The sequence below is a fragment of the Lycorma delicatula genome, chromosome 10 (assembly GCF_047948215.1).
Source record: "Lycorma delicatula isolate Av1 chromosome 10, ASM4794821v1, whole genome shotgun sequence".
In the NCBI taxonomy this organism is placed as follows: Eukaryota; Metazoa; Arthropoda; class Insecta; order Hemiptera; family Fulgoridae; genus Lycorma; species Lycorma delicatula.
The window spans coordinates 37,525,478-37,541,816 of record NC_134464.1 but is presented as its reverse complement, the minus strand read 5'-3'; the positions used below and the strand labels follow the sequence as shown (position 1 = coordinate 37,541,816).

Below are 16,339 nucleotides of genomic sequence, written 5' to 3'. Positions count from 1 at the left end.
CATACTACCTAGAGCTAATTACACTTAAAAAAAAACAAACATTTTTTTTTATTATATTGACTAATATTCTATTAATTAATTAGGAAGTGATTTTTCTTTACTAATAAAATCAAACTTGTGTCCTCTGCTTATAATTATAACATTTAAAAATATTATTATGAGAACAAATATCATATAAACATTATAATTTTTTTCGGTCAATTTTTTCACCAAATTCAAGCTATCGTAACTTTTTTGTTAAGGAAAATAAAATTGTTTTTTAGATTATTAAACTACAGATTGTGATGATTCAAAGCATGTACAATTTATTAATTTATGTTTATAATGCAGGTTGTAATAAGTTTTTCAAAATATACCTAAACCGCCCAGGATTCTGGTACCGGGTAGTGTATAATGGCTTAGGATTCAAAGTGTTAATACCACTTTTTTCATCATTCTTGTTTTTGCAATTTACTTCCAGTCAGGACATTTTTAAGAAGTTTTTGAAATTATAGAAAAAAATTACATATATCTGAAATAAAGTGAAAAATATACGACTGAATATGACAAACTAAAAAAGCAACAAGAAATAACATAATTAGTACTAAGGAATAAAATTAAAAAGAACGTATTAACAGTTTACATAAATCAAAACTCATCATAATATTAATGTATAATATTGATGTCTGCAAGGGCTGAAAAATAAATTGTGCATTTTATTTGTAGACATGAATGAATGAATAGCAGGTGTAGAATTTCAAGTAGCCATTCAAACAAATTCTTTGGTCACAGCACCATATTATTTGAATATAATTATAATTCAATGATACCTCACGTTTAGCAATGGCAGATGATACTTCATTCCAATCGTCCACAAATGAGAATCAATACCTATCGAGTAAAATATTTATTCTCCTTTTTTATTTAAAAGGATTTTGGATTTCCATAAACAAAGTGATTACTTAAATTCACTCACCACAGGTATCCAACCCTTTAGACAATTCACCGTGAATGGATTTTTTCTAATTTCTAGACTTACCAGGAACTGAACTCTAGTATAGTAACAATTAATACTACATATATCATTCTAATGGCTATACAAATTCATATAATTGACATATAGTTAATAATATAATACATACCTAATTGATCCTTCTATGTTAATTGCATCATTGTCGTTATTAACGGTTTCACTATCATCACTATTCCCAACATGATTACTTTGGATTCCATCATGTATTTGTATTACAACTGTATTGCAAACTTCATGATCAGTATGAACACTATTATCTGTTTGCTGATTATCACTAGGGAGTAGTGCAGATGTGTTTGATGAAACAGACTCCTGACCGACTAAATCACTTTCATCAGTGAGATGATTATTACAAACAACTTCATTAGATAAAGTTACACTACTGGAATTGTTACAATTGTTGCCGTTTGAAATTAATTTACCTTTTTTTCTTACAGTAACACTAGATAACTCACTAACAGATGCACCACTAATTTCACTTATAGAGTTAGTTGTATTACTAATATTATTACTGTTAATATTATTGTTATTAGTAATATACACAGGATACATCCAACTACAACCTTCTAATGGATCTTCATGTTCTGATGAAACACACTTTTTCTTTTTCAAATAACTTACATCATTATCGATTTTACGCTTATTACTATTGTCACAATTAGTGTCATTTTCATTTCCACATAAAATACTAATGTTAGATACTGAAGATGGTGAAGATGCAGTAGATGATGATGATGAAAGAGGACTATTATTACTCAGTCTAACGCTTTTATCACCTGCTAAATTTTCCTAAAAAAAAATTATCTTGTTAAAAATAAAAAATAAATGCATATAATTTTATACAATATAAATCCTGTTGAGAATAATTTGTTGAAATCTGTCAACAATTGAAGGAAAATCTACTGATATTAAATGTGCTCTCTTAATAATAAAATCATAGGTACCACAAAGATCAATAAATGGCCATGGTCCTTCCTGTTTTTTAAATTAATATTGGCATATTACTGAGCCATTTAAAGAACAGGTAATATATATGTATGTTAAAGGTTTTAAACTAAAAATGAATAGATAGAGCTAGAATTACGTTTGATAAATCAAATTATTCAGTATATTAATATATGGGGAATGACAAATAATTGGAAAAAGATAATTTTATTAAATTACAAATGAATTTGTTAAATTTTCAGGATCACTGTTAGTAAAATTCAAAACCGAAGAAATAAACTTGCTAAATCCAGCTTACAATTTCAAGGAGGAGATATTACTTAAGAGGGGAAATTATATCAAATTCTATAATGGGATATTCACCTAAATAAAATTTTGATAAATTTTTAAAATTAAAAACAAATGGCTGATTATATTGACAATCTAAGTTACAGACAAACATGTCATAACTTTATTAGTAACAATTCACTAATAGCTTTTCTTTTTTACAACAGAATCAATTAAGTAATTTGATAAAATGTATTAATAACAATTAATATTAATAGAAATCATTTTTATATTATGGGTTTGCCAGTGTCACAATATCTGGGTTTTTGAGAATAAACCCTCTGATAGAGGTTTAAAATTATCAAAATGTCTTAGAGTATCATTTCTATTAAGGGTGATTTTAAGTTTAAAATAAAAATTACATAAAAAAAGCTTTATAATAAATGCTAACTACAGGATCAATAAATTACTAATACTGGATGAGTAAATGTTCAGAAGACTATTACTAGTTTCATTTACTATATACAGATTATTAAAGTATTACTGTATATGTGACATTTCCTCTTGTTTGTTAATATGATTAAATGATGACGACTTATCCTACCCTATGCATAGGTGAAAAAAAAAATTAAACTGCTGGTTGTAAATGTATCTGTCAACAGACATAATTAAAGTTCAAATTTGCAAAGTTACAAATTACTGTTTGTGAACATGCATAGATGCATCTGAACTTTCACTAATTATACCAAGATAAATCAAAAGTTAACATCAGATTCAGGAAATCCTTGGCAAACTTTAAATTATACAGTTAGCCCAAAGAAATGATGCAATCGCACAGCATAGGCATTTTGAATAATACTTCAAAAGGGCACAGAACACCACTAGAGCACAAAGAGAAGTCAGAGTAATTTCCTATGGGTACAACTTTCAAATAATTGAACAGAATTATGTAGATGGCACAAGAAGATTGTCAAATCACCAAAACGCAAATCTATGATATCTATCAATGTTTCAAATAAATAACATTAACAAACTCACATTTGTTTTGAATAATACTCCCATTGATGCTATGTTATAATTAAAAAAAAGTTGATTCAAAAGAATTAATCACTAGAATTCTGAATGTTAAGAATAACCGTGACACTGTTAACTTCATTTGATACTGTACTCTGTATTAGGTTCTGGATAAGATAAATTGAATTAGGTAATATTTGATTTGGGTCATTCCAGAGAAATCAGTAAATTCTGAATTAATCTGTTGCATGATCTCTTCAGATTTTTACATAAAATTTGACTATGAAAATCTACACATAAGGTTACATAATTTGTTAAATTTCTCAAATTTTCCTCCTGTTGGTGTTCAAAACATCAACACTAATTTTTTAAAAATTACACTATCAAAAAAAATCTGTTACAACCTATAAAAATATACTAGAATAGACAGAACATTTCTGTTTCAGTAGCATTTTACATAAGCCAAGACCTACTCACAGTCTCACCTTTCTATTACATCATGGATATAATAATGTACGATGTAAAAAACCAACCTAAAAAACAATCTTATGGGAAACAACTTTATATTTATGGGAATTGTTCATGAGTGAATTTCATCTGATGATGAAGCAATAATTCGCAGTTGAGTTAGAAATGGGACTTTTATTCCATTGTCTACTTCAATTAATTGAAATGACTTTTTTTCTCGGTTGATTATATATGATCAAATTCTATTTTTTAAATTTATTTATTTATTTATTTTTTTTTTGAGTCGAGTATTCATAGGATCATCATTGATGTCAAATTGCTTTAATAGTAACTGATGAATTAATAATTTCTTCTATTATACATAAAATTTTAATTGATAGAATTGAAATAAATACTAATGTAATTGCTAGTATTGTGGTTCAGATTATTTCCGTTATTTGTCTCTGTCAATATGTTATTTGATATTTTATTCTTTTATGTTATTGTTATAGTAGTTGCTACTATTGTTGAGATTAACAATAAAATTATTATTGTGTAAACGTGAATATTAATAATTTCTCTACTGTTGGTCCATTTATTCCATTAAGTTTTATTCATGAAGCTATTTCTAAAGAAATTATTTTAAGAAGTTTTTTATTAGCTTGTTATACCACAAATTCAGATGTGCAAATGAATTATTCATCTAGAGAAAGATATTTACATGAGGTAATCTATAAATAACATTTTAGTATTAAAATATATATTTATTAAATATTACAAATTGCATGTTACTTATAAATTAGAAAATATGTTTCTTCTTCAATGCATAGTGTAACTGACATTTTTTGGGACAATCTAAACTGTTTTATTTTTTTTAATTGAAATTTCACCAAGGAGTCTCAATAAACTTTCAGAGCCTAACCTTACATGAAGGTCATCATTTTAAATTTTGACATTTCTTTTGGTCCCCTTTTCTAGATATCAAGGGTTAAAAACATGAATTTGAAAAAAATATATTTGAAATGGAAATTTCTGAAAGGAGAATGAAAAATATTTTTTTTCTTGTAATATCTAAGCAGTTCTTTCAACAAGGGAAAAAATCATGTTATTTCTTACTTCCTAGAAAAAAAATCTTAAAAATTGATTTTTTTTATATGAATTTTAACTTGTTAAAAGATGCAATTTAAGTATTTTTAAATATGTAGTTTTCAAATATATTTTATTAAAATATCAACACAGATTCAAACTAAAGATTTTCAAAAAAATAAATGCAATTCATAAAATGAGTTTCAAAATCTGAACACTCTATTGATGAGAAATCAAAAGATAAAACATTTTATACATATGGATCTTCTCTTTTCTATAGATTTTGCAAAATCTGCAAAAACCATTTGCTAAAATTACTTGGATGATGCTTTAATAATTTAAAATGTCAATAAGTACAATTTTTATTTTAGTATCAGAAAAATTTCTTCTTAGCTCTTATGTTAACTTTTCAATGAAAGTTATTTATTATTTATTTGTTTTGTTAATTTGAAATTTTCTACAGATTTTGCTTAATTTTTTGAAAAATCTTGTTAGAAATTTAATAAAGTTTACAAGATGAGATAAAAACAGTAACGAAAATTCTTTAATTCTGTGCACTATGTCTTTCCAAATGACTGTGTTTTCCCTTGCAACTGCACTAGGTCACAAAAATATACATCAATATTTTCAGCTATATTAAACGCTTAGTTCAAATTTGGTAGCCAAGTAATTAGGATATATTTTATTATGAATGGAGATTTATTTTGTTTGAAAATGAAGGAACAAAGTACTTGCATTAAATTTTGCGTTACAAATTAAATAAAATGTAATGAAGGGATGAAGATGTTACAGAAGGCTTTCGACAAGGATACTATATCATCATCAAGCATTAATGAGCGATTCAAACAGGAGAAGGCTGTGTAAATGACAAAATAGTTGAATGTATTAAAATATTAACAACAGATGAAAATATCAACAAAATAAAAGACATTGTGATCAATAATTATTGAATCACTATTAAAGAAGCTACTGAAGAGGTGGGAATTTCTTATGGCTTACATGAAACAATTTTGACTGATATTTTGGATATGAATCGAATAACAGCAACAATTATTCAAAACCTGTTGAATTTTCAACAAAAGCAACATTACAAAAACATCACTGATGACTCGGAATTACTTAAACATTTTATAACAGGTAATGAGACATGATTCTGCAGTTATGATGATGAAACAAAGGTCTAATAATCCCAATGGAAGCTTCCTGAAGAACAAAGACATTCCAAATGAAATAATTTTTTCCAAAAAAAATCATTTCAAATTCGATCAAATACTAAGGTTCTCCTCAAATCTTTTTTTCTTTAATTACATTGCATGAATTCTTACCATAAGGTTGTACAATCAGTAAACAATATTACATTACTTAGCAGTTATTATACCATTTACATGAGGCAATCTGAAGAAAAGATCATAAAGGTGATCCAACGATTATTGGATTTTGCATCACGATAATGCTGCAGGTTCATAATTCTATTATAATTAACTATAACACTTTATTAATTCACGATTATTTAGCAAAAAATAATAACCATATTGATGCCAAAGCCTTCATTTCCTCCAGATGTGGCACCTTGCAACTTTGTGTCGTTCCCACTGAGACCATTAAAAAACGATTTGTGAAATAAGGGAAAAAATTGCTAAATGAACTTAAGGTTAATAAATGCTTTCCACAGATGTTTCAAGGATTAGAAGAAATGCTGGTATAACTGTGTTGCATATCTTTGGGGGGGGGGGGGGGCACTTTGAAGAGGACAATAAATAATTGCTTATAGAAGAATAAAAATAACAATTATTCTCTATTTTAATAAAGATTAAAATTATTTTGTTTTTTATCCACCTATTATTTAAAAGTAGCATATTTGTTTCCCCATGAAATACTTGTATATGTTAACATAACTATTTTAAGAAAACATAAAAAAGGGATCGCACAAACCTAGCCTAACAAAGAAAATAAATACTATTGATTGGTCACTGGAAACAATATTCATTATTTAGTTCATGATAAGTAGCACAAAGAATGAATGAAAAATTTTGATGTATGTAAAAGAAGAGAATTTAATTTCGCGTAGTTTCATACAGATTGGCAAATACATTGATTAACTTATGCACATCAGTTGCAGATGATTTCATTTACCAGCTATGGAACACTGGTGAAATTGGCAGTTACACTTCGATCAAATAAGGGTGGGAAAAAACTAAACATAAAAAACAAATACATAAAAAAAAAATACCTCATTTTTTGTCAGAGGCAAATGTAAACGTTCAACTACAACAGATGTTACTGCAGTTGCAGCAGCTAAATGTGATGGTGATGAGATGTCAATATTATTACTTTTAGTAGCAGTAGGGGTAGCTGTAGCAGCTGTAGACATTATCTCAGTATTCATACCAGGAGGAGTTAATGATTCATTCTCTCCATTGAAAACAGTATTAGTAGTACTTCTTGGTGTACAACTTCCACTACTCCTCTCTGAAAATGAAATAAAAAAATAAAGATGTATATATGTATGTATATATATATATATATATATATATATATATATATATATATATATAATAAAATAATGTATTTTCTAAAATATTTATTAGTGTGTATGAAGAACTAAGGACAAAGTTTAAGGAAAAAATTAAGAGATTATTGACTATCAAGAAAGATAATTAAAATAAAAGATGTGATACATCTGCAGTAGCAGACTATAAATTGTTTATAATTTCCTGTCAACAGCCATATGTGAATAGCATGATTTTTTAGTCAGTCAGTCGGTAACCAGATGAGATATAGTGCTGGGATTCCATTGTTCTAAATATCTTTTCCCATATGCTATATGTTTGCTGACTTTAGTATCAACCAATACAGTTCATTTTCTTTCCATTGGTGTAACTAGTTGTTAGTTCTGTTTAAGAGAACATGTTCTCTATGTGGGAAATCATCAATCTCTACGGCTAAACATTAGTTTTCAAAGAAACTTATTTCAGTTTATAGCAATACTAGCTTAACATATAAAACCCTTTTTTGTATATATGAATTTTGGTTATATAATTTTATCTTCATTATAAACATGTTAAGCTAAATTAATATAAGTCTTGTAATATAATCTTTTCCTTACTAGTTCACATAAACATTTTTCAAAATAGGGAAAACATGGAAAATAAACATTAGGGAAAACATTCATTCAATAAATAATTTTGAAAAACATAAAACCTAAGACACAGTAAATATTATTTTAGTAGAAACACAAAGTTCTGGGCTTTAATTTAATATAAAAATATTACATAAAGGTTAAAAAAAAGTAAATTTGGTATAATTTTTTTAAAAAAGTTAAAAACGTCAGTATGGACGATTAAAACAGGGGCATAAGCTTAGTCTTGAAAGAGATAATGGGATGTAAAGGGAAAAAATTACCAGCTGACTGGAAGAGGAATTATTATAAAATTGATTATCAAAACTCATTATAATTATGTACTGATATCCATAGCAAAGTATAGTACGTTGTACAAATGCAGTTTTTTTTTTTTTGCAGTGATAGGGTGAGAAATTAATTTTTTTAATGAAAAATTTGGAAGTAACTTAAAGGATATATTTTGATCACAATTTGAAACAGAATGGTGCATGGCGTGCTTGAACATATACAAAAGCCTAACGATTCCATTTTACCAAGTACACTAATGTTGATGAAATTAAAACTTACTGCTTCATTAAATCAAAAAAATTCCAACCCAAACTAGAAAACAAAACAAAATCCTTCTGCATGTAAAGAGGCGATACAAACAATCGACGACTGTGTTATGAACATAATATTTAAATATAGAGAATATATGAAGATAATATTTAAATTATAGAACCAGAATATTATGAGCAGTAAGAAGGGGAAAAATGATGCTCATTTGCATGCTCATTCAAAATGATGCATGACCTGGTACAATAAACTGCTTATTAAAATTGGAACTGTATTAAAACTATTAGGTATATAGACTTCATAGGAATAACACTGATATTAAACTACAGCTGGCCAGTTGCAAATATATTTTATATGAAATTGTAACTGGCTCAGGTAAATACTTAAATGCCAATACAATATTCTGGTCATATTCTATTATATTCAGCAAAGATCTTTGAAAAAGTACTAGAGATCAGGATTCAAAGAGAAGTGAGCCAGTAAATAACTTTACTTTTGAAAATGACATTTTAAAGTCTATTTCTTTAAATTATACATTAAAACAACTGAAGAATGATAAAAGTGTAATTACTGCCTTGATGTAACAAAATAATGTAGTAGTATTATTACAACATGGAAATGTACAACAAATAAAAAATAAATAACAGGAAAATTAATAGAAAAATAATCCTGTATGTTGAGGGAGTATGCAAAAATGGAAGCCAAATTAAGATATTTTGCTTTCCAACATGCAATCCCATAATGTAGTTATGGTTAAAAAAAAATGCAAAATATCTCAACCAAAACTTTGGTTGAGACTGTCAGAGAAATTGTAGATAATTATAAATATACAAAGTATACCTAACTGATGGCATGAAGTAAACTGTTTTGATGGTTAAAAATATTTCAAGGTGTTTTAATGTGTCAGGTTTAGAAAAAAAATCTTAAAATTACAGTATTGTAATTCATAACCCAACACAAGTGGTACCATACTGAACAATGAAAAACAAATCAGGTAGACTAAAAATTTAATCCTTTGTCTTAGTATAAATAAACACATTCTATTACATACAAATAGAAAGGCAAATCAATCAGATCATGGTTTACAACTCTTTTACACTAGGGTTGGGTAAAGTTAACAAAAACACACAGCTCGTATTTGCCAAAAGAAATTGGACTTTAATGAGAAAGAAAACAACTGAACTTATGTTAAATCATAACCTTAAAAACTAAAAAGAAATTATGAAATTAACATAACTTAATTTCACATAAGAAATATCAACTGAAATCAGCATATCAGTAATAATAATATTAAAAGAGAAAATACATGAATATACATTTTTTAAATACACAATTTAGCAAAGCCTGAAAACAAGAGAACATAAAATACCTTATTTTCAATTAGATACTTAAAACATAACATCCATAGAAAAGTGTAACTGGAAAACAGTTGCACTACTGACATATATTGTAATATGAAAATTAGCAATGAACAGATGTCCTTAACTTAGAAAAATAAATTACAATAATTTCAGTATAAAAAAGAGTTAATTACAATATAATCACATTAAAATAAGTAATAACATATAAATACAGTTCATTTTGGTAAATAAGCATTCTTGAAAATATAAAATTACAAAGTCCTAAAACATAACTGCACATCAGGAGTAATTTGCTTTAGGTTAATTTACGAGAAGTATTATGGATACAGTTCATGAGTAGAAAAGGATTAATCTCGGCGATTAACAAGTTACAAGATTAAATTATAGAGTTAATTACCATGACAATAAATTGCAATAATAAAGCACGTAAAATAGGTTGCAGCTGAACAATGACAAAACCTTATATAAGTCACCTGTCGTGACTGTACTTAAGTGAATAAATAGTTTTTTAAACTAAACTTGAAAGGCATAAGGTATGATGAACTGAATGTTCCACAAATTTTAATGATAAAATTACTGTTGAACGTAATAAATAATGAAAATTGAACTTGCCTGTAGCACACAAATATTAGCAAGAGACAAACTCGTGAATGAAGGTAAATGAATACATACAGTAATCCTGGGCGTAGTCCGCAGTAGTGTATCAGGAATACAGGGGTAAGACGTGGTTTAGAGGTAGACTAATACGTAGCATCTCAGATATGTAGCAACGAGTTTGGAGATTCTGCATCGATGAAAATATAATCAGCAGCTCGAGAAGATTCGGCGTCGATAGAATTGGCAGTTTGTAGCGATTGAAGCACTTTCAAGAGAGACGTAAAATATTGAATTTGAAGGTTATCTTAACAAAGAAACGAGGCAAGAACGAACATAGAGATCAGTGAAATCATGAAACGCTGACGAGTAGAACTAGAGAATATTTAGACGGAGAAATACCACAACAACGTTTATGGGAGTACGAAGACAATGAAAGTATTAACATTAAGCGAGAGAGAGAGAACATCGAAGCCTGGTCTGAATTGCAACTGTACAAAGTAAAGAAGTGACTGAGTCCATGGTCCGCACACCAAGAAAGTCTACTCTGGACAGAAGAAATAATGGCGTGATGAGAAGAGGGGGAAACAAAGAAGGCAATAAACCGACGAGAGAGTGTGTGTGTTTACAACAAGAGCTAGTGTGCTGGTATTGGTAAGACAAAGAAATTAGCATAGACAGGAAGTTTGGGTAAGAAAGAACATATCGAAAATTAATATTATAAGCAAGCAGACCATTAAAAGAGTTACGTAAGACAGATAAAAATTGTTGAATACGAACGAGCAGAGGATATGACGTGGTCGCAGACAAAGAACAGTATATTTCTAGGAACTTGACAACATTAAAAAATAGAGATAACAAAAAACAGCTAATGCTGATGTGGTTAAATGGAAATTGCTTTTATGAAACATTGCGACCACAGCAGATAAAAAATAATGACAAAAACATTATTGAAAATAAAAACAAATTTACGCATTAGCGTAAACAACTAGTGTCAGAATACATTGACTCTTGACATCATCAAATGATGTATCAAGCTCATAAAGTTAATCTGAAAACAAATCTAGTTTAAAACCTCTTTTATTGATTTCAGAATGTTGCTATGCTTGAAATGTGTACACTGGAAGAGCAACATTAAGTGATAAGATTTTTGCTATCAGAAGGTGTGAAACCGGCAGAAATTTACTCAAGAATGTTGAAACAGTTCAGTGAAAATTGTTTAAACCGCAGGGGGGGTAATGTGTATAAATGGATGGAATAGCTTAATTCAGGCAGAACAAGTGTTACTATCTCCACTGCTTTGGAAGATCAGTTGAAGTTTTGACTACTACACTGCAAAATCGCATAAATAATTTCATTTGCAAATACAGGCAAGTCAAAATTTCCCAAATTGCTACTTTGTGTAATATTAGTGTTGGAACCACGCATTCATTCATGGTGAGCTGAATTATCACAAAATGTGTTCGAGATGGGTTCCAAGACAGTTGACTTAACACCCATAAAGACAACCGGATTCGCACTCAAAGAACTCAAATTCACATGGTTTGAAGCGAAAGGTTTTTAGATTGTATAATAACCTGAGACGAAACATGGTTGGAGACGAAACATATACCATTTTGAACTTGAATCCAGATGGCAAAGTTTTGAGTCAGATGGTAAAGTGATGTTGATGGTCTTCTGTGACTCACAAGGCCCAATTTTTATGACTATTTAGAAGATCAATGAACCATTAACAGTGAGTACTATTCTAATATTCTCCAACAGAAAGTGAAACCAGCAATCACACGAAAATGTCACAGCACTCAAAAGGTGTGACTCTTGCATGACAATGCGCATCCCCGCATCGCTTGGAGAATGGGAAAAATTGGGTTGTTGAGGTGTTGTCACATCCTTATTACAGTTCAGACCTCTTTTATGCAGTAAGAAGTTTGACAACAACAAAGTGGTCAAAACAGGGGGACAAGAATTGTTCTAACAGCAAGATAAAGACCTACTCCACGTGAATCAGAAAGCTCACAGAATGGTGGGACAAGCGTCTAAATGTTGCTGGAAACTATGTTGAAAAGTAATGCAAGTTCCACTGTCATTGAATAGATCTTTTTTCTGTACATCAATTTGTCTCATTAATTATTGAACATCTCTCGTATATGTGAAAACCATAAACATATATATATATATATATTTATGGTTTACGTTTATTTAATTTATATATATAAATTAAATTTCACATATATTAAATAAATGTGTGAGAAAATCATTAATATAGATGTGAAAATTATCAAATATAAGAAAATAAAATAAAGAAATAAATATAAAAAATAAAATGGAACCCAGCACAGAGCCTTGGGATACACCACATTTAATTCTTCCCAACTTTACTATAGAATTTCCTCTACCAACATGTTGCTTCCTAACCTTTAAATATGGGCAAACAGATTAAACACATTCTCTACAATTTAAAAATTTTATGACTGGTAATCAATCAATTCTTCTTTCTGTATATAGAAAATATCCAAAAACTTTACATTTCCAATAATTTTGATAATGGAGTAGATTAAAGACATTGAATGATTGAAAGCAAATTTTATGCTAAATCCCCCCTGAAAATTAAACTGCCCATTTTAAAGAAAGGTTTACTGAGTTCAAGAATTGGAAGTATTTTTTAAAATGAGTTATTGAAATAACGTACACATAAAGAAAAAGCAAAGATATCAATTGATTTGTAATTATGCTCTGGAACACAAATACTAAAATAAGACCTTATACATCAGTAAGAGTGTGAATCTACTAGAACTCATTTATTCTTTATAATTTAGTATATATAATGGTAAACATTAAATATGAGAAACATTAAAAATATATTCAGAACTTCTAAGTTATTCACTATAACTGTAATAAGTTTTGATTCTTGACCCTTTTTTTCAGGTAAATTTCTGTAGCATGGATGGTTTATAAATAAAGGTTTTAAAGTTGTCCAAATAATGCATAAAATTAATAAAAATAATATAAAGCTGCATTCTTCATTAGCAATTTACATAAATATCAATACTTAATAACTAATTAACGCAAAATTACTTGTTGGATATTGTTTGATATTAACGTTCTGTTTGATATTCTAAAATTCCAAGAAAAATTTTACACGTATGTAGCAGAGTAGTAACTGGGCAGATAGTTTTCCCAAAAATCAAATTTTGATTTGAATTATTATATAAATGAAATTTATCTTTAATACAGAAAAGATTGATACAATCTTCTATTTTTACATTGGTGAATAGACAGCTACAAAAAATTAAACAAGTTTGTTACAGAACTCCTGGAGGCAGAATTTCTTAAAACTTCAACCTCTGTTCTAGAACAAAAGCAACAAACTAATGCATGGCCTTTGATAAAAAAATGTTAAAAATCTATTTTTTCAGACATTGGTGTAAATCAATCAGCAGTGTAAAATGAAATCCTTCTCCGAAAATTAATTAACTGAAAAGCTTGGAAGATTTAAAAGCAGCGACTTTTAATAGCAAGAAAAAAGTATGATAAAATAAGCACCTCTATTGTCTGGAAAAACAAAACAAAAAAAAGAAAAAACAGGTAGTAACTAATTCAATTTTAATATCTCATTTATTTATTAAATGAAAGACTTAATGTCATAGTCAGCATAATGTTTACATAACTCACACAACACACATAATTCTATATGTAACACAGGATGAAATTTGATTATAAAATTAAAACACGTTGATACTGAAGATTAACAATTATTGCTGAACTACACATCACAAAAAACAAATCTGATTTATCAGCAGCACTAATTTAAGTTTGTTACAAGATAAAAAAAAATTACAATACATCCCCATCAGATGTGGATGTAAAATTGTACACACAACTGTATTGTGGAAAATTTCAACACATCAGTAGAAATATAAAACTAACTCAACTAAAACAATATTATTCATAATTGTATGTCAAACTTACCTGGAAGTTTGGCTACTTGATTAAGCCTTGATCTTCCTAATCTGCTTCTACAATATCTAGTACCCTAGGCAGAAAATAAGAAGCATTAATAAGAAGTAACAAGTTTTAACTAATATATACAGAGAAAAAAAAAATTGTTAACAAAATAAACATTAATCCCATTCGTAAGAAAATGATAAATTAGAATAATTCTTTTGAAACCAGTTGTGGTCAGAGTGTAACCATAAAGTGTAATGCAGTTTTTAAGGTGCAGCAAAACCTTTTGATGAAATTACTAGCAGACTTGAAAAATATGCTTTTTATGAATCAAAATACTACTGTTATAACTCATTGTCATTATAATAAGACTATTAGAGCAGGCATATGGCAGCGAAAATGTTACATGGTTTACGTTTCATTACACATGATTTTGTTAAATGTTTATGCCAACTGTAACTAAATAAAATTCATGAATTTAGCGTACTAACAGCAACAAAAACTTTTATAACAAAAAGCTTCATAATCCTGAACATTTTTAGCTGTTTCTTGAGTTGTGATTTTTTTTTAATACAGCTCTAACCCCAATGTTTTTCTTTTTTATACCGAAAACACAAATAAACGAAGCTCGGCTGATAAATTTTGCACATATATGCGTAACATGGGAATGAAACGAGATATTAGAATGAAATAAAAACTGAATAAAGGTACAATAATACATTAGCTACAAAATGCAGTATTTATTTTTCAATATAATCCCCATTTACACTTTCCCAATGTTTGACAAGTTTTTGCATTCCGTCACTTAAAAATTCTGGCGCTCTTCCTCGGAACCAAGTAGCCACAACTTCCTTCAGCTCATCGTCGGTGGTCCCTCTTGAGATGAGGGAAAAGTGGAAGGAGCACAGAGCCAAATCTGGCGAGTATGGCAGATGCAGAATAAGCTCAAACGTTCAGCTTACAGGGAGCCATCAGTGTTTGTGCGGTACTCATTGTGCACAGATTTTACAATAACCTAACTGCTTGACAATATGGCCTACTCATTCTTTAGATATGCCTAACTGAATAGGAGCAATGCATTGCCGGATGATTCACTGGTCACTTTGAAGCAAATCGTCCACCTCCTTTCGATGTTTCTCGTCAGTTAGAGAAACTGACGAGAAACTGAAATCCGCTGTGAGCTGCATCCTCAATTGTCGCGTACCAGCTTCACATTCGTGAAATTTCAACGCCCACCTATTCACAGTAAACAGCAGTTTCACTACTGTAAACTGCTTTTTAATGATTTAAAATTAAATTCTATGAATTATCCTGTTAAAAATTTGATCACTGTGCACTGTTTTAAAAATTTGATCACTGTGCACTGTTTTAACCGTGTTGACATATTGGTGGTACTCAACTCTATTTTAACTGCTACTGAAAACAAACTGGTGAACGGATTTCAACGCATTACCGCAGGTTTGTAGAGGAGGATTTTAGCTATCATGTGCTGCCACAGCCAACTCGATATTATTTTTTGTCTCCGTGTAGCATGCTGGTGTGCAAAATTTATCAGCCACGCCTCATAATTTTAAATAAATCATTCGTGTCAAGAAGTATGAATTGTTTGTGTGCTGCGTGCAGCCACCCGGCACACCACATGGTCTGTTCTATGCCAATAACAAATAAAATAAAAATGTGAGAATATACAGCAAACAAACAAACCCACGCACCATCCTTTTTTATGGGAAAGAAAAAATCATCAATCAAGTAAAATTCTGAAATTTCTTTTATAATGGTGTCATATTTGTCTAGCTTTTTTTTAAATTTATTAATTTTATACCAGATACCATACAGAAAAGAGAATCTTAAAGGTAGGTAGTAGCAAAACGTCTTGTATAACATCAATAAAAAAAAATATATATATACATTAAAAAAACAATCACCACATGCAGTTTCCCCAATTGCGAAATGCTAAAAACCATAAATTTCTCCACTTCTTCCTATATTGCA

General features: G+C 29.0%; 1 protein-coding gene across 5 annotated transcripts in view; it reads right to left on the bottom strand.

Moving 5' to 3' along the window:
• LOC142331241 (uncharacterized) overlaps nucleotides 1-16,339 on the bottom strand; it is a 90,924-nt gene that overhangs the window by 44,676 nt on the left and 29,909 nt on the right. For all 5 annotated transcript variants that reach the window (XM_075376998.1, XM_075376996.1, XM_075377000.1 and 2 more), the window contains 3 exons: nucleotides 14,372-14,435; nucleotides 7,002-7,240; nucleotides 1,122-1,801 (listed from right to left, as the gene is read on the bottom strand). In XM_075376998.1, the coding sequence (XP_075233113.1) occupies nucleotides 1,122-1,801; nucleotides 7,002-7,240; nucleotides 14,372-14,435 (983 nt within the window). The remainder of the gene's footprint in view (nucleotides 1-1,121; nucleotides 1,802-7,001; nucleotides 7,241-14,371; nucleotides 14,436-16,339) is intronic.